Source organism: Nilaparvata lugens, chromosome 5, assembly GCF_014356525.2.
Source record: "Nilaparvata lugens isolate BPH chromosome 5, ASM1435652v1, whole genome shotgun sequence".
Lineage (NCBI taxonomy): Eukaryota > Metazoa > Arthropoda > Insecta > Hemiptera > Delphacidae > Nilaparvata > Nilaparvata lugens.
The window spans coordinates 16,469,801-16,489,773 of NC_052508.1; the positions used below are offsets into that span (position 1 = coordinate 16,469,801).

The window sequence follows — 19,973 nt, forward strand, 5'->3', positions numbered from 1 at the left end:
GGTCCAGGAGAGGGAATTTTTCGAAAATTTTGATGTAAAATCACACTACAGCTCAAACTAATAATTGTCCTACACACTTGAAACTTTGCACAAATATTCTTCAAACATGCTAGACGCCCACTAAGAACGGATTTTGAGATATTTTGCCTCTAAGGGTTTCAAAGGATGAAAAAGGATCATATTTAGTAAGGTTATGAACATGGTAAGGTGGATGCCATATGGAACTGAGATAATTGACACATGATATTCTAACATATGTTATAATCATTGGAAAGCTTAAAATAATTTTATCAATCAGCTGATCGAATTTAATTTTCCATGAATCGAAAGCGCTAGCTTGCCACGTGTTTGTTCCATTGTTGTATGAGTCTCATACATTCCGATTACTATAGAGCACAGATATTTTCTTTGGTTAGGAGTTTGTTGATAATTCTTTTTTTCAAATTTTATTGCAAAAAAAATCACATTGAAAAATTTCTTAATAGACAACAAGATTACAAAAACAAGATGTCAAACATAAACCTATATTCATTTGTAGCATGGCCAGAAAAAGACAAACTTGAGTAGCCTACTAGCCGTGAGTTCATTCAATATAACTCATATTTTTGTGTTAATATTTTGTGAACAAGAAGTAGGAGTTGATGAGAGATGTGAGTAATATCTTTCATTTGATCTAAATGGTTATTCATATTGTAGTAGTCCGGGTCACTTCAATCAAAGTTTTTTATTTTGTAGCTAATAAATGTCATATGTATTGACTGTCCATAATGTAAGTGATTAAACTAATCAAAATTAATGACTTACTGGTCCTTCACTGAATTCATAGTATTCATGGTGATTGAGCCTGTCTTTTTTCAGTGTTGACTATTAATAATAAAGCTTTATTTACAACTAGCTTACCTGGCGAACTTTGTACCGCCAAGAGTCAATGTACACTTCACTTTATTTGGTGAATCATGAAATTTATCTGACAATCAATATTTTCATTCACATCTAAATACAAACTTCCTATGTGCTTAGTATTGCAGCATTCATTATTCCCAAAACATAATCTTCTCAATCAATTGGTAGTAATATCTAACTGTAAAGTGTTGAATTAAAAGAAAAATAGATAGGATAAATTAGTTTTTCAAATATGAGTTCAATGTTTTCATAGTTGTTGATTGTCAATAGATGGTCCAGGAAATATGCGATGTACGATGAATCATCACCAGGAATTACATATACTTTCCATCTTCCATTTTAGGATTTTCAGGATGAAAATAAGCTAAGCTAAATTCAGAAAAATTGTGAATTATTCTGACATTCTTCAGTAATAATAAATGCAATATGAACAACTCTCTTCCATGAGGTGAATAATTTTTTCCCAACATTTTCCGGTTACTCAATAATAGGTGAGTGATAATTATATTTGTATAGGTCTTCTAAGGAGCCATTATCTACAGCTGGTACCAATCAACTACACTTGAACTCCAAACTACCGTTGTAATACCAGTAGCCTACACAATTTATCATAGGGTGGCGTGTTTATTACAGCTGGTAACTTTGGATGCTGAATCATATTATCTCAATATGATCTTGAATCATGATCATCTTTCCGTTCTTCGGTAGCCGCTAGGCCGACAATTTCGAAAACATAGGTCTGTAAAATAGATTAATAAATAATCATTATTAGCCACCCTATTAAAATTTCTGGTCAGAAACCATCCCCAATATTCACACAACATATTCCCAAAGTTTCATGCCGTTATGTCAAGTCATAGGGAACAAACACACAAACAGACATTCATTTTTTATATATATAGAAGATAGAAGATTTCATTCGGCTCAAACAAAACTCTAAATGGAGGTAGAATGATAAGGTTGACAACTTTCAGTACTGTTGTTTTAACATTTTTTTTTTTTAATCACTTTCAAAAAGTTCATGTAGTACCTAGTATTGTGTTTGAGACACTTCTGGCGCTATCATAGTTTCACAACTATTCTGTTCCACACTCCTATCTCTTGCAGTCGTTAACCATATCTATAATAAAATCAAGAGTTGGCTTATATACGTATGGGATAGGAAAATTATGTTTGACGCATCACCACGTCCGAACCACTGGACTAATTAACTTGAAATTTTGCTCATAGGCTAGATTCTTAATTAACCAAGGATGGTTATAGGCCTATTTTAAGTTCTTTAAAATTTCATTAAGTCAAGTTTTCAGATTATCAAGTTTGAAAATAGATCCTTGCGAAGCACGGGTTCCTGCTAGGTAATTCATAAACAGATGTATATCTAATGTCAATTCTATTCTTAGTTTGATGCCTTTAACATTTCTTTCAATAATGAATAACTTATAAAGTGAGAGACTTTCCCCCATCGTCAGTTCAATCTTCCTCGGAATACTCAAACTTTTATGTCAAAAACGTTACAAAACTCTGTAGCAACTTCACTCTAACATGAACGTGCAGATTGTACTTTAATTTATTCATGAAATTAATTCTTGAATCCATGTTATGAACTTTCTTTGAAGTGGAATGTTGGATAATTAATTGAATTCATTCACAAATAATAATTTCCTAGAATATAACTGAGAACTGAGAAACCAATTTTGCAGTAAGATTCAGCCAGTTTCGGATTTCTCTCCGTTGAAAATCAGCCATCTGCAAACTGGGTAGCGGGAAGTTTTTTCAGCTACAGCAATATTTAGAGGAGAATGAACCATTTTGTCGTTAACTGTGCGATATGAGAGCGGGGAAGTTGAAAATGATAGGCGTGGAAATGTTTCCCCATTAAGAAACAAAGAATAGGCATATAATTGCCAGCTTACAACGAGCAATTTATTGTTATTCAGGGAATCAAGTATGAAGAAAGTTGCAGAGTTTCCGCTTCTCATACACTCAGCCTCGTTTTGCGCGCTTGTTCTTCTGCCTTATTATCTATTCTCCCCCTCCTTCTTTTCCTTGCATCGTTTTTCATATCAGTTTTTGCTTTCTCCCCTTCTTCCTGACTTTACATTCCACGCTTTTGAGATTCCACCAGCCCCCTCCCACACATTATTTCGCTGAAACCACATGCAATTACAGATGAAGAATTACAGCATTCCAAAGTTTCAAAAGCTCTGAAGTACTAAGTACTGGAGAATATTCATCAAATGAACAATTCATTTGGATCAGTTAATTTTGTTATTGTATTAGATGAAATCGGTTTGACATTGTCAAAACCACTGATTTATCAAAATTCGATGTGGTGGTTTTGGTTTTTATACCATTGTAAATCGTTTATAAACTGAAAGCTTGAACATTGAGCACAGAATGTATAGTACGGGTGGAGCCCAACGATTAACCATTAGCTGTAGATCATTAGAAGGTTGAGGTTGAGCTCTACTGTCATAAGCCGAGACTTGACACTCCCAAGTATCCCAAATATGGGCAAATAAAATGGGATAAATTCTTATCAGTATTTATTTGGAATAGTCGACGTGACTAGTCTCGACCAATAACTTTCATTGGTCAAGAGCTAATTACCATTTGGAGGTTTTCACCCATTTTACATATTCTGTTTAAGCTTTCAATTTTTGTGTAGTTGAAAGTTGTATTTGTGGTAATCCTAAACTATTAATCGATCAATTTCTGTTTATATGTTTAGATGTTTTTATGGTCATATTTATATCTGTATGTAACCGGATCTCGAAAACGACTCTAACGATTCTCACGAAATTTGGAAAAACGTAGGTCTATGATATGAGAATTCGATTGCACTAGGTTTCAACCCTAGGATAATTTTCCGAAGGACATTAAAAGAATAAATACGTCCTTGGAAAAACAGCTGGATATTTTGTCGTCTGTCGATACAGTAATGGGAGTGAGTGAACGAGTGCATTTGTGGGATCATTCAGCTGATCTCACGAGAAGATAAATTCAACAAGAAAAATCTATTTTCGTTTATTTATCTTTCTTTTAGAAAACATGTTTACTCCAGAAAAACCAGAATAGTAACTAGATGCTGTTAGTGTGGAATAGTACATAGTATATTAACAAATATTGTAGCAAACAAAATATATCGTTTTAAATCGAATTATTGGTATATCTATTTATAATTGATGATGTGTTCGTTTCTTGAAGTGTGAATAAATTCTTATTTTGATGAGTGATAGTAGCTTAACCTAGATCTTGATTTGGACTGTAGTATACATTAATTTTGAAAAGGAACAGTTTTCGGCATAAGCCTGTTGTGCCTCATATAACTGTAAAAGTAATTGTACGACTGAGAGAATGAATAAATAAATATAAACTATAAATTCAATCTTCCGTTACAAATTTTCTATGCTTTTACACTCGAGAGCAAAGCTCGGTCCCCCGACATCCAGTATTTATTTGGAATACTCAGACATGTCTAGTCTCGACCAATAACAGTAGAGATCAACCTTCATTGGTCAAGAGCTAATTACCATTTGCAGGGCTTCACCCATTTTCGTATTCTTCTGCTCAATGTTTAAGCTTTCAATTTCTGTGTAGTTGAAAGTTGGATTTGTGATAATCATTCATATTGAATAGAAAGACTAAGACATTGTCAAAGATTTTATTGAAAGTTAGAAAGACCGGTTACGGTTGTTACACCATTGTCAATCTCTGATAAACTGGAACTAAATACAAGAGCAGCAGAATTTGTACTAGTAGGCGAATACTGCTATTGGTCAAGGGCATAAACGCCTGCCATTGGCTCAGCTAGACAGTCTCCTCCAGTGCATATAACAGAGACGTCACAAGATGGCGTTCGACAGACTCGCCAGTCTTTGTCTTTTTATTCAATTCAAGCTTTCATTTTACTAGAGATTGATTATGAATAGCATTATACTCAAATCATATAAATGATCGGAAGATGACCAAAAGGCCGAGCCCAAAACTGTTTCCTTCCCGAGTTTTGATGGAAATATGTTCAAAAAGTGGGTTATTCTACTTCTCTTTAACAATTCGAATTAAATTTTGAGTCCATAAACATACAAACCTAGATACAGATCAAATTATACGAATCAAATTATGGTAAAAAAACCGAAATTATTGATTCAATAAATGAGTAAGTTTCGATAATATCAAATCGTTTCCATCCAATATGGATATCTACCAAAACATTACCTCCTCAACAAGAACACCGAAATTTATCATTGATTTTTTTTCGCTAGACGCAATTGATGACGATTTTTCCTGCATTTATTACTAGCCGTCAGGCTCGCTTCGCTCGCCATATCCGTCTAGCCAGGGGGTTCCACCCCCTGGTCCCCCGACTGGATCGTCCAAAAATGGGATCAACGGGCTCGCTTCGCTCGCCTGCATTTTTCATTTGGGCATGCTTCATTCCATCAGAAAGTCAAAGTACTTCCTCGCTCGATTCAATCACCGAAAACCGATAATTTTGGGCGTATCTTTGGGGTTATTTCGAATTCCTCCTAACACAACATTATTACACCCCAGCTGAGCTTCTGTACTAAATTTGAACATTTTCTGTTCTTTTGTTCTCGATAAAGCTGAGAAAGCGCAAAAAAACGCTGGAAAAACTCTGATTTTTGGCGTATCTTTGGCGTTATTTCAAATTCCTTCTGACACAACATTACTACACCCTAGCTTAGCTCCTGTACTGAATTTGAACAATTCCTGTTCATTTGTTCTCGATAAATCTGAAAAAAGCGAGAAAACGCTAATTTTGGGCGTATCTTTGGCGTTATTTCAAATTCCTTCTAACACAACATTATTACACCCCAGCTGAGCTTTTGTAGTAAATTTGAATTCTGTTCATTTGTTTTCGATAAAGCGCAAAAAAACGCTGGAAAAACGCAGATTTTGTGCGTATCTTTGGAAATTTTCAAAAGTCCGTTCTTATTGCGCCTCTAAAGGGCCAACTGAACACACCTACCAAATTTGAAATTTTATGTCATATTTTTATCATAATATGTTAGGACGATCCAGTCGGAGGACCAGACTAAACGTCTGGCTAAACGGATATTGCGGGCGAAGCGAGCCTGACAGTTAGTAATTTAATATTCCCAGGAATAGCTCTGATTGAAGTAGCAGTACCCAATCGATTCTTCCGCGATGAATCAGGACCTCTTAAATAGGTATTTAGGAGGTCCTGGATAAATGCATTTCAATCCTCAACTTGGTGCCAACCTAACAAAGTCAACTCAACTTAATGCCAACCTGACAAAATTTCTAATTTAGTTACCAGAACTGTTTCGAAGAGGTACTCTCTCTAGATCATAGTTCTATATTAACATATGGTATGAGCATTTCAATTATAATTTTAAGATATTGGAATAAGAAGAATAATATACATGCTAAAAGACGAACTTTAAACCCTCAAAAACCACCCTTATATTTGAAATATCGCCAAAAGATTTCTTAGTGCGCCTCTAAAGGGCCAACTGAACATACCTACCAAATTTGAAAGTTTTTGGTCCGGTAGATTTTTAGTTCTGCGAGTGAGTTAGTGAGTGAGTGAGTCAGTCAGTCAGTCAGTCAGTGAGTGAGTGCCATTTCGGTTTTATATATATAGATTACATATTTAATTCATATAAATGCATTGATGATATAAATTCTGACCTGCGAATAGAAGTTATGGTCGACGATATGTCTCCTGTAGAAGACAGCCAGCACAAAATGAGCGCCACTCATGACAGCACACAGCGAGCAGGAGACGAACCTCGAAACCGGAAGCATAGTGTGAATTGCCACCAAGAGGGCAAACAGTGGCAGGGGCACGGCTGGCCCCCCCAGCACGAGGGACCCGCCCCCGAGGGCTATGGCTGACACTGTGGCCCCAGCCAGGGAGGCGTACTCCCCCTGTAGACATTGGCTCACACCTAGCACTGTTCCCAGGCATATGGTCATACATGCCAACACCAGGACTGCTTCCACTCGCTCCCAGATATTCTGCAATCAATTCATAGTCATTAAGATCATATATTCTGTACATGAACATTCTATAATGATGATCAGGAATATGATATTTAATATTTTTAGAATGAAAATGACACTAATGTGATAACATTAGTAGATAAAATAATAAGGTAGTCATTTTTCTATTTTTCTTCCAAATTTACAGGTGACAAAGTCCAAGATAAGGTTAGAATCTCACATGTACAATTTTTTCAAATTTAGTCCAAAATAAACATAAAAACTATAAATTTTGAATTAAGTTTGCTTGAATCAATTTATTGATTAGATATATTCCACTCAATTATCACTTGTAACGAATAATATTGAGTTATTTAAATATAGCTTTATGATTCTATAAAATATGATATAATTTTATAAGTCATAAATTGACTAACCCTACTTAAAAAATTCGTAGGCTATACCATTCCATTCCTGTTAGTTTTAAGGCTTATTCAAACAAATAACAGTATCAGACTCAGTGACCGGCACCATAAATGAATAACAATGGCGCCGTCAACGAATAATGAGTTTTATTCTTCTATATGTGACTATACAGAGAGAATATAATCACCATAAGTTCAAATGGGAATATTTCCATTCAGTCCGACCAATCCAGTATGAAAAGTCCCTTTCAACTTGAAAATAGCCAAAGTAGGTTGAAACTAGTCCTTTGAATGTTTTAAAAGTTTTAAAAATGTTTCAATAAGAGGGTACTAGAAGTTTTATATTGTTTTTATTGATTCAAGAGTAGAGAGCTATCAGATGACCAGGTGTAGAGATTCTTTGATTATATGGAGGAACAAAGGAGGGTGAAAAGCTATCATAGATGTCCAGGAGTAAAGTTTCTTTGCCTATCAGGACTAGATTTAATGAAAACCAAGTGACCATCCAATATCGAATTCAGCTATGAGAATAAAACCCCAATATTGTTTTCAACAAGAAGATTATTTACACAGTGAGAATTCCCTCCAGTATTGAAAGGGTTATATTATTGTGAGGAATGACCCTACACTTGATCTGTGGAAATACTCTTCTCTTGCTAAATTATTTCATTCAGAGAGCGGAATTCGAGTTAGATAGGCCAGTGCTTCGTTGGTGAATTCCCCCATTTGTAGGAACCTCTTCCTTTCAGCACTTGTGAAGTCAAAGAGAAATGCCCGTATACATTGAGACCGGTGGGAGAGCAGCATCTGCTAAGTTTCTTTGACGGGCTCGGTTGTGAAATGGTAAATTTCGCCGTCTTCTCATAATAGCGTTTTGCTAGGAGTGCTTGCTTCTTACTACGTAAGGGAACGTAGCTCATTCAAAATATGAATCTGGATTGAAGAGTCATGATCATCAATAGAATAGTAGAAGCAGTGAAGGCGGAAAGAGATAGTTCAGGGCAAGGTAGTTTGGTTATCTTGTAGTTTTATGCCCAAATGCACCTTCCATGATTGATGCTAATCTAGGAATTTGAACTGAGATATGGTCGGATTGATCACAATGTATTTCATACCTGATTCAACCAATATCTGAACAATCTCCGTTGAATCGTTTTGAGCCTGAATCATTGATATATACATAGTTCTCTATAATCATTGATAGAAAACTTTATATCAATGGCTTGAATACCTTGGTTAAGGGGGACAATCTTCATCATCCAGTGGCACAAAAGTTTGTTTACTTGCAATCCCTATTAAATACCACAAGAATCAATCATAGAAGCCTTCTTTCCAGAGAAACTTTCTCTGAATTTGATCATTATTAAAACTGAACAGGCTTTTGTCCAACTGGGCCTAGTGTGACTGTCAAAACGCTACAAGATCACCAAGGAATCCATAATACAAGTGACTGTTCACGAATAGATGCGTAGTAACAAACTTCAAAACGGCAGATTGTGTGACGTCACTGAAGCTCAGAAAATCTATGATTCTTTTCTATTCAATGTTTTTTTTAACAGCTTTGCAAGCCTTTCTATAGAATTCAAGTAATCTACAAGTCCCATCGATGTCTTCTGTGACTCATAGTATATTTACCTTCTTGATGAGAAAAAGATAAATTCCTTCTACAGTTCCAATACTGTTCGACATGCTGAATATTCTAGAATCACCGTTTATGCAATGGCATGCAAATCGTATACTTTACAGAACCGTGTTGTAGAACTATATTTTCAATATTTCACCATTAAAAATATCAAAAATATTCTCATACCTATTTGTAATATTCAATCATCCGATCATTAAATCTAGGCTCTGTTTCAAACTAGAATCTAAATTCTTATTTTCTGTTGTTCTTGTGTGAAAAAGAACTAAACTTCTGAATAGTGGAATCATAACCTCATTTCGGACTCTCAAATTATTATCTAAATTTGGGAGAGAAATAGTACAAGGAGTATCCTAAAGCCGCGTTTACACCAAAGTTATTAACAAAATGTTAATAACTTAACCCATATAGATTTTGTTAGATTGAACGAAACTTGACAAATACATATGATCATCATGTGTATGATGAGTTATGTTCAATCTAACAAAATCTATATGGATTTTGTTATATACGGAAAGCCGCGTTTACACCAAAGTTATTAACAAAATGTTAATAACTTAATCCATTTAGATTTTGTTAGATTGAACAAAACTTGACAAACACATATGATCATCATGTGTATTATGAGTTATGTTCAATCTAACAAAATCTATATGGATTTTGGTGTAAACGCAGCTCCAGTTTGTCTCTCCCATTCAGTGTTTTTTGTAAAAATTAGAATGATAAAATGAAATAAAAAAATCGATGCGCGTGAACACTACCTTTTATTCTTGATTCCTCGATAATTATCGTTAGTTGAACAGCTGATCACTCTCTAATCGACACCAAAAATGAACCCAAATAATCAAATCCATAATATTGATAGTGGTATATTCACCTTGGAAAATATGCAGAGTGCCAGTAACACAAAAGCGCAGGTTATTGTGGCGACAACAAGGCAGGCGACATACAGCGAGTGTTTCAGTCTGACACAGTATCGCTTGTAAAGCTGCTCCAACTCCATTACGGATCTGCAAAACATAAACACCATTCATTTGTGTTAATTCGGCCAATTTGGATTGGAGTCAGATTTAATAACAACGTTCAAAGGAATCGAGATAATAAGCCTATATAAGCCGTACAACCTAAATCTCTGTACCAGATCATGATAAAAGAGAACGGTTAGATTATGTAGGGAGTATTAACACACTTTACTCTATTATCACATACATCCAACATGGGAATTCATGATAGAATTCTGATGGATCAATGTTTGACTCCTATTCTCTAATACTAGTTCATGATAAAACTAGAACGGTCAGATGATCTACACCGTATCATCATCCTCCACTCTACATTATTCATCTCAACACATCCTATACTAATAAAGAGAGATTTCTGTTGAGATGTTCAGATTTTTAGATGTTTTTATGTTTATAATATCAGGGCACCGAGCTTCCCTCGTTATTTATTTATTGACTTTTGATAAACCGAACACAATTCTTTAAAATGATTGGGGAAGTACTAACAGGCACAGCCCAAAACTGTTTTACCCCGAATTCTGATTTATACCCTATGAATAGTCCAGAAGGTAGGCTATGTTCCATACACCTGAATTCAGGTTAAATTTTCTGTTCAAACATTTGAAAACAAAAAAATTAAAATTAAGATTATATACAAACCAGATTGAATAACAAAATAATACTCACTAATCACTTGAAATTGTCAAATAATGATCAACTTTGAAAATTATGATATACTCTAGTTTAGGAGGATTATCATGTCGTGTCAACAAATCAGATTATGTTGATCAAATCGATTAGAAATTGTCTAGCTAGATAAAATTTCTCGCTGATTCATTATGATTACACAGCTGGAAATGATTCTGTCTCTCTCCCACACAGGCACACGCATCTTCTGTTATCAAAAGACGACGAAATTGTCATCTGTTTTCCAAGGATGAATTATCCTTTTAATGTCGTTCAGCAAGTTTTCTAAAGAATGAGACCTAGTGCAAACGAATCTTTATATCATAAACCCACTATGCTCCAAATTTGGTGAAAATCGTTGGAGCAGTTTTCGAGATCCGTAAAACATAAATAACCAGATATAAAAATAGCCAGATATGAAAATAACCAGATATATACAGAAATTGCTCGCTTAATATAATAGGATATCATATATCTGTATGTGACCGAGTCTCGAAAACGGCTCCAACGATTCTCACGAAATTTAGAACTAAGTAGGTTCATTATATGAAGGTTCGATAGCTCTAGGTCTCAAGTCTGGGATAACTCACTGAAGGACATTAAAAGGATAAATACGTCCTTGGAAAAACAGCTGGAAATTTTGCCGTCTGTCGATACCGTAATAGAAGAGTGTGAACGAGTGCATGTGTGGGATCATCCAGCTGATCTCACCAGAAGAAAAATTCAGCAAGAGAAACTCATTTTCGCTTAGGCCTATTTCTCTTTTTTTTTAGAAAATATGTTTACGTCAGAAAGTCCAAAATAGTAACTATATGCTGTTGGTGTAGAATAGTACATAGTATATCAACAAATATTGTAGCAAACATAGTACATCATTCCAAATCGGATTCATAGTATATCTATTTGTAATTGATGATGTGTTTGTTTTTTGAAGTGTGAATGAATTGTTATTTTGATGAGTGATAGTAGCTTAACCTAGATTTTGTTTTGGACTGTAGTATAAATTTGAAAAGGGACAGTTCTGGGCATAAGCCTGTTGTGCCTCCTCATATAACTGTAAAAATAATTGAACGACTGATAAAATGAATAAATAAAAATATAAACTATAAATTCAATCCTTGGTTACAAATTTTCTATTCTTTTACTCTCCAGAGCAAAGCTCGGTCCCCCGATATTCAATCATGATAGAATGGAAAAAGTCTGATGAATAAATGTTTGACACCCGTTCAGATTTCATTCACAATATCAGATATCCTGTATCATTGAAATGATAAACATGTAGCCTAAATCCGTTGAATCTCGAATCCCAAATCGTGTTACGTGAACACAGAAAAACATAGAGCATACATGATTCTATTTATGTTTGGATAATTCTATTGGTAGCTGTAGGATGCTGCTGGCCCAGAACACAGAATGTACACAAAGCGAACATATTGGAGCGTGTAAAGCACACCCTATTTGAAGTCAGCTTTATAAACAACCAACTAATTTGGACCGTAACGTGAGGCGAACGCTCAACTTCGCATCAACTCGCATGAAGTCTCATTTGGAGTAGAGTCATTTCCAGAACAGTTCATTGCCTTCTCTCATCACGGAAATCGACTGTGTTTTTGGAGAAATTTTGTTTTGAGAAGGGGATGAATATTGTAGCTGAAGGTTTTGATTCTCCATTTGTATTCACCAATTATTTCGTTTATTGAAGGTAGCAAGTGATAGCATACATCATTCGATTTCAATAAATTATCTCTAGAATAATTTGAATATCTGTTCATGGTGAGAACAAGGATTATAGAATTTATGACAATGTGATTTATTAGTGATCAGAGATATATTAGTGAGAAAAAAATGTTCCCCTGAAGGTGCGTACAGATATACGCACCGCGAACATGAGCAATTCACTTTCAATCAGCTGATGCCTAGCTTTTTATATCTGTATCTAACCTTTTCTGTAAAAATACAGATATAGTCAGCTGATTAAGAGTGAATTGCTCATGTTCGCGGCGCGTATATCTGTACGCACCTATATGTTCATTGACTTGATGACGTTGGTGAATGTTTGCTTTTCATCAAAATTAAAATCGGTCTCAGATTAAATTTGATTTTCAAGTCTATTTTCCATGTACAGCAACCAGAATCGTCTTTCCGATCACCTGTTGTTGCTCATACATCCTAATCAGCATGAGGAAATCCGTTGAAATATTCATTAGCGTTATCGATTCTGGTCCATCATGAATATCACCATTCAAAAGATATCGTTGAAAGGGATAATACTATTTGCATGACGTCAATGAAACCTCACTCTAAAAAATAAACAGAGCTCATTGTTATGATGTGCATAGCTAATCGTGAACATCATGAGCTGTATTCATTTTTATTGATATTCAATAGTTAAAATTATGGTAATAACGTTCATGAATTGAAGTATAATTCTGATTAATCATAACTCTGATAACTATTATACCTTCAGCCCTTAATGATATAAAGCCCTACGCCTCTGGGACTTGCTAAATGCCAAGTATGAGATAGATGATGATATCAGTATGATATTCTTCGCGACTGGAAAAAGTATCTTTTGATTCAAATTCGATACAATCCAATCTAAAAATATATCAGTTGTTTCAAAAAACTATCACTCTGTTTCTGCGAAACTTCAGACCGATTAGAACTTAATCAATTCATTAATGTCATCTTTCTTAGTTTTCTATAATATTTTCAGTAGCTTACAAGCCAATATATTCTCTGGTCAACATCACTTTATAAAGATCATTTTTCAACCAACTTCTCATATCCATCACTTCTCCGTTTTTGTTCTTGAGATACAAGAGTATAAATCATCAATATCAGTAGAAACTACATAATTTTATGTTCCCAGATTCCCAAGTCATATTCTCAATTTCGGACACACTCAGATATATTGAATTGATAATACTAATTTATTCTTCGATCAAATCAGGAACTCTCAGATAAGTGGGTCATAGTCTAGTGAGCCTAATTCATCTCCTAAATCATCACAATATAGACAGTTCCACACTCAACAGAGTACAGTATGCATGATGTCAGTTATATCAATATACCCCCTATCAAAATATCACAAATAGAAAATTATCTCAATTAGATCCTCCTATCTACTAGATGAAGGTTGGTAGTGAGTTCAACGTTATCGTCAACATAATGCTAAACGGATGATGATAGAGTGACATGGAGCCCCAGCTATCAAGCAAGTAGTTTCTCAATTGCAAACAAGTATCCATTGTCAGTAGCACTCCGCATCCGCCAATGATCACAATCTCTATGCAGCTTCGACATTTATCCTGTTTAAAGGAAATTCAATTTAAAACGTCAAATAATCATTTGGATCTGTAGGAGGTTTGGTTGGATCTGCTTTTTCTGTTTTGTTGAACAATAAGTAACGAGAAAATAGGTATCAATGTACCTTTGTTTCGCCTGATTCTCAATTATTTGAATAAAATAATGGATAATAATGAATGAATGAATGAACAATAAAATAAATAAATAGTAAAACCTCGTCATCAAGAATGATGTTTTCATGCGGTGTAATCAGTCAGCGGTTAGACACCGAAGCGGTAACATGTAGAGAGTGTTTAATAGTATAGGGTCATTCAAATAGAGCGCCGGTTTTTAAACGGCTGGTAAATTTTCGTTTATCGGTTGGCAACAATGCGTGACCTCGATTCTATTTCTGGTAACATTCCGATTGTCAATTCTGATCGTATTTCTTTAGATCTTGCAGTCTGTGTCTAACCATGGAGAAGTTTACTTGTGCGCAACGAGTGTTAATCGTCAAAACGTTCTATCAGAATGGAGAGAGTTATGCGGCTACTGTCAGGCTACTTCGCGGTACTCTAGGACGAAATGAAGCACCGAATGAATCAACAGTTCGCAGACTCATGAAAAAGTTCTTTGAGACGGGCTCAACAGTCGACCTTAAAAGTCCTGGACGTCGTCGTTCTGTCCGAACTGAGCAGAACATTGCGTTAGTTCGTGACAGTGTTGCTGTTAGCCCAGCGAAATCAATTCGTCGCCGTGCTCAGCAATTGAGATTGAAATGTTCTTCTGTACGGAGAATTCTTCGGTACGATCTCCAATGTCACCCCTACAAAATACAGTTGACGCAACATTTGAAAGTGACAGATCACCAGAAAAGACGACAGTTTGTCGACTGGGTATTGGGAAAACTGCAGGAGGATGACAGCTTCGCAAACAAAATCATCTTCAGTGATGAAGCGCACTTCCACTTGAACGGTTTCATAATTAAACAGAACTGCCGTATTTGGGGTTCAGAAAACCCTCGCATCATTTCAGAAAGAGAAATGCATGCACAGCGAGTGACAGTTTGGTGCGGCTTTTGGTCAGGTGGCGTCATCGGCCCTTATTTTTTCGAAGACCAGGAAGGTAAAGCAGTGACAGTGAATGGAGACCGATACCGTTCGATGATTAGGGAGTTTTTATGGCCTCATTTGGATGGAATAGACATTGACGAGTTGTGGTTTCAGCAGGATGGTGCCACATGCCACGCTGCCCGCGAAACAATTGTGTTGCTCAATGAACGGTTTCAGGATCGCGTCATTTCTCGTAATTCCGATCATCATTGGCCACCAGGTCGTGTGACTTGACGCCTTGTGACTTTTATCTTGGGGTCATCTGAAGTCATTGGTGTATGCTAATAAACCCCGAAACATCAATGACTTGAAGGAGGAAATTCGACGGGTTATCGGCGAAATGGAAGTGGAAACTTGTCGTGCAGTAATAGGGAATTTCATGGACAGAGTTGATGCGTGCCAGCGCAGTAGAGGAGGACACATTCATGACATAATTTTTCATACATGAAATCGGAAGGTGAGATGAACATGTTGATGTATTTATTTTCAATTTTTCGTTTAAATTAACCTCTTAATTTGATATATTAAAACCGGCGCTCTTTTAGAATCACCCTATATTTCAGCAATAGTATACATAGTTATAGTAGTGTCGTTTAGTGTAGTTTAGTGTCGTTCTATATATTTAATAGAACAATAGATTTGCTTACGCTAGAAAAATAGAGCCGGCTGTGAGTGGAAGTAGTACGCGTGTGCGCGCTCGCGTCCGTGCGTTCGCGTCGTCTGCCGCGGTCGGTCACCTCGCGAAATCGAACTGGCGAAAAAGAACTGCTGAGCCGTCGTAATAATTATAATATCAATCAGAATGAATGGAAAAGAATGGAAACTAGTTAAGCCTTCGACTTTCTTAGTTCCAGAATTTGAAGAAGTTGAAGATAGCTGCAATTCATCACCACCACCAACAATCACCATAAATGAAGGAGATTCATCTCCAGTAAAATTCATTCAACCAGACCAGCTTAAAACTCCTGCAGAGCAAATACTGTATAATGCATGGAAAGAAGCTGATAATAGGATGCGGGCAGCAGAAAGAAAAAACAACATGATTGAAAAGAAACTAGAAGATCTTCAAATTAAGCTGTGTCAGTTGGAGAGCTGTAACGTCAACTCGGTCCCTGCATCTTCCAACAATTTGAAAGTTGTTAAGAGTAGTAATTCTGATCAACATCAATCAACTCCAATGAGGAAAAATCAACTCAAGAGTGAAAAATCTGCTACAGCTAATACATCGCGTAGTACAGATTACTGCACAGATGAGGAGGAACTTGCCAAGGAGACGGAATGGGTGAGAGTGAAAAATGGGAGATCTAAGAAGAGGAAGCTGAATACTTCGCTTACCCCTCCATCAGAAGGAAAAACAACCAATAAGGGTGAGTCAGTACAGCACACAAAGTAAAAAGAGTCCTCCATTACCACCAGTAATAGTGGATGGCATTAAATCATACAATAACTTCCATGAAAAGTTAGTTAAGCTACTGCCAAGTCGTAATTTCAGTGTGAAACTACTTGGAGTGGACAGTTTCAAAATAACTTAGTAAATGAGGAGGATTATAGATTGCTCACAAAGGAGTTGAATAAAGAGAAGTTTACTTGGCATTCTTATGAGAACAAGCAATCAAGGCCAATCAGAGTTATGGCTAAGAAGCTACATCACTCATGTGAAGCAGAGAATATTGTGGAGGACCTCAAAGATAAAGGGTTCAAAATTCTGAACGCAAGCATAAAGCTTAAATGGAGAACTAAAGAGCCCTAGATATGTTCATGCTTGAGTTTGAAGCAGGAGAAGATGTAAATAAAATTTACAAAATCACCAACATAATGGGATGCAAGGTAGAAATAGAGGCAATGAAGAAATCAAATCTCATTGCTCAATGCAAAAGATGCCAAGCTTATGGACACACCCAAAAATATTGCTTTAAAGAGTTTCGTTGTGTCAAATGTGCTGGTAAACACAGCTCGAAGGATTGCACAAAGGCAGCTGGAGAAAAGCCGAAATGTATTCATTGTGGTGAAAATCATCCAGCAAGCTATCGTGGGTGCAGTGTTGCTGTCGAACTGCAGAAGATACGAAGCAAAAATATGAAGCCCCATTCAGGACCAATCAAGCAAGTGGATTCGCGCAAGGAGCATTCAACTCAACGCATACCTGTTTCTTCCACCGAAATAGAAACTACGAGATTGTCAGCATTCGATAAACCCTTATCATATGCTGATACTACAAAAAAAGGTCTCGATAAGAAGATGAACAAAAATAATGAAGAGGACGGAGTGCTACAAACTTTACAGCTGATACTAACCAAGCTGGAAAAGCAAGAAGCACTATTATCCTCCTTTGAAAAAAGGTTACAGAAACTGGAAAGCAGCACCAACCCGGCTGGGAGCAGAAGGAAGCAATGAACCACACACTGAAAATTATGGCATGGAATGCCAATGGCATTCTCCAGAAGAAGCAAGAACTAGAATTAGTACTCCATAACGACAAAATAGACATCTGCCTTATTTCAGAAACACACATGACAAACCAATCCTATCTCAAACTCAGAGGCTATAGAACATACCATACTACACATCCAAATAATTCAGCAAGGGGAGGTAGTGCAGTGATCGTGAGAGAAACAATACAACACACTGAAGAAAAGGAATACCAAACAGATGGAATTCAAGCTTCTGTTGTATCACTGGAGCTCAAAGGATGCAAAGTGTCATTAGCAGCAATATATAGCCCTCCAAGACATGCACTAAAACATCGAGACTACGTAGAATTCTTCAAACATCTTGGAAGAAGGTTCATCGTAGGAGGAGACTTCAATGCTAAAAATACCCATTGGGGCTCCAGGATAACCACTACAAAGGGTCGAGAACTGTTTAGTGCAATTAAGCAATTCAAATGTGAAGCAATATCAACTGGAAACCCAACATACTGGCCAACAGACATAGGAAAAATTCCAGATCTCATAGACTTTTTCATCATCAAGGACTTCTCCACAAACTACATCAAAATTGAAGACAGCTGTGACTTGACATCAGATCACTCACCAATTATACTCACACTAAGCGAGAGTGTAATAGAACGAGAACCATCTCCATTTCTCTGCAATAGATACACAAACTGGGAACAATTCAGACACATACTGGAGGAAAGCATAGATCTCAATGTACAGCTTAGAAGTAAAGATCAGCTTGAAGCAGAAATTGAGAAATTTGTGACCTCCATTCAGCAAGCAGCCTGGGCAAGTACACCAGAAATAAAAAGGAGGACTCAAGGCAACAACTATCCTTCTGAAATAAAAAATCTTCTATTACAGAAGAGAAGAGCAAGAAGAAAATGGCAAAACACTAGGGATCCAAGAGACAAGACTGTGCTGAACAATTTATCCCAGCAGCTCAGAAGAGAAATAAAAAATCTAAAAAATGAAACATTTTCCAAGTATCTCACTGAGCTGACTAATGAAAAGAGTACTGACTACTCCCTATGGAAAGCTACAAAGTGCATTAAAAAGACTTCAAGCCAAAATGCACCCATTAAAAATGTGGATGGTACGTGGGCTAGAGACAATAAACAAAAATCAGCTAGGTTTGCAAATCATCTGGAGAACATCTTTAAAACTGATGACAGCTATGATGATGATGAACATCTGCCACATACTGTTCAAGAATCAGCGAGGATCACACAAGTCACTGTAATTGAAGTGGAAAATATGATCAAGAGTAGCATCAAAACCAGGAAGGCACCAGGGTTTGATCTCATAACTGGAGATGTATTGAAACAGCTTCCAAGGAAGGCTCTCTTGAAGCTTACATTCCTCATAAATACATCTTTTAGGCTGAGATATGTCCCAGATTACTGGAAAGTTGCAGAAGTCATCATGATTTTAAAGCCTGGAAAAGCACCACATGATGTTACATCTTACAGGCCAATCTCTCTCTTACCTGTAATCTCAAAACTATTTGAAAAACTGCTCTTGAAAAGATTAAAGCCAATTATAGAGAGTAAGAAGTTGATACCAAAACATCAATTTGGATTTAGAGAGAAACACACCACCATAGAGCAAGTCCACAGAATCACCAATTTAATTGAGATGGCTCTTGAAGAGAAGAAAATTTGTAGTGCAGTATTCCTGGATGTTGCACAAGCATTTGATAAGGTGTGGCATAGAGGCCTATTAGCAAAATTGAGAACTATGCTTCCAGTTGAATACACTGAAATATTGGAGTCATATTTAGTGGGAAGATATTTCAGAGTCAAGCAGGAAGACGCCTATTCAGAGCTAAAAGAAATTGGAGCAGGAGTACCTCAAGGTAGTGTTCTTGGGCCAATTCTATATCTACTGTTTACTAGCGATCTACCTGAGTTGGAACATGATACAGTTGCAACATTTGCTGATGACACGGCTGTACTAACTCTGGGCGACAACAGTCAGGAATCTATGAGGAAACTTCAAGATGCTGCTGATGAATCTCCAGTTGGGCTAAACTGTGGAAAATCAAAGTGAATGAGACCAAGTCTGTCCAAGTCAACTTCACAAACAGAAAATGTGAGCAAATTCCCCTAGCCATCAATGGAAACCTGTTCCATTTGCTAACGAGGCCAAATACCTAGGCATGACTCTGGATGCAAGGTTGCGTTGGAAAGCACATGTGAAGAAGAAGAGAGAAGAACTAGGTATCAGATATAGAAGAATATACTGGTTGATAGGCCGAAATTCTGCTCTTTCAACTTACAACAAGATCCTCATCTACAAGCAAATCCTGAAACCAATATGGATGTATGGAATCCAACTCTGGGGCTGTGCCAGCAAGAGCAACGTCGATGTAATCCAACGATTCCAGAACAAAGTTTTGAGGAACATCGTCGATGCTCCAAGATTCAGCCGAAACGCCGACATTCACAGAGACCTGGGGGTGGAGTTCGTTGCAACAGAGATTGGGCGCTTCGCACGCAAGC

The 19,973-nt window shown here is 36.6% G+C and overlaps 1 protein-coding gene across 1 annotated transcript in view; it reads right to left on the reverse strand.

Annotated features, from left to right (window-relative positions):
• The window catches only part of LOC111045768 (adenylate cyclase type 2), a 325,456-nt gene that overhangs the window by 196,965 nt on the left and 108,518 nt on the right, over positions 1-19,973 (reverse strand). The window contains exons 4-5 of the mRNA XM_039429390.1: positions 9,821-9,953; positions 6,583-6,912 (exon numbers count right to left, since the gene is read on the reverse strand). Of these exons, the coding sequence (XP_039285324.1) occupies positions 6,583-6,912; positions 9,821-9,946 (456 nt within the window). The 5' untranslated portion in view covers positions 9,947-9,953. The remainder of the gene's footprint in view (positions 1-6,582; positions 6,913-9,820; positions 9,954-19,973) is intronic.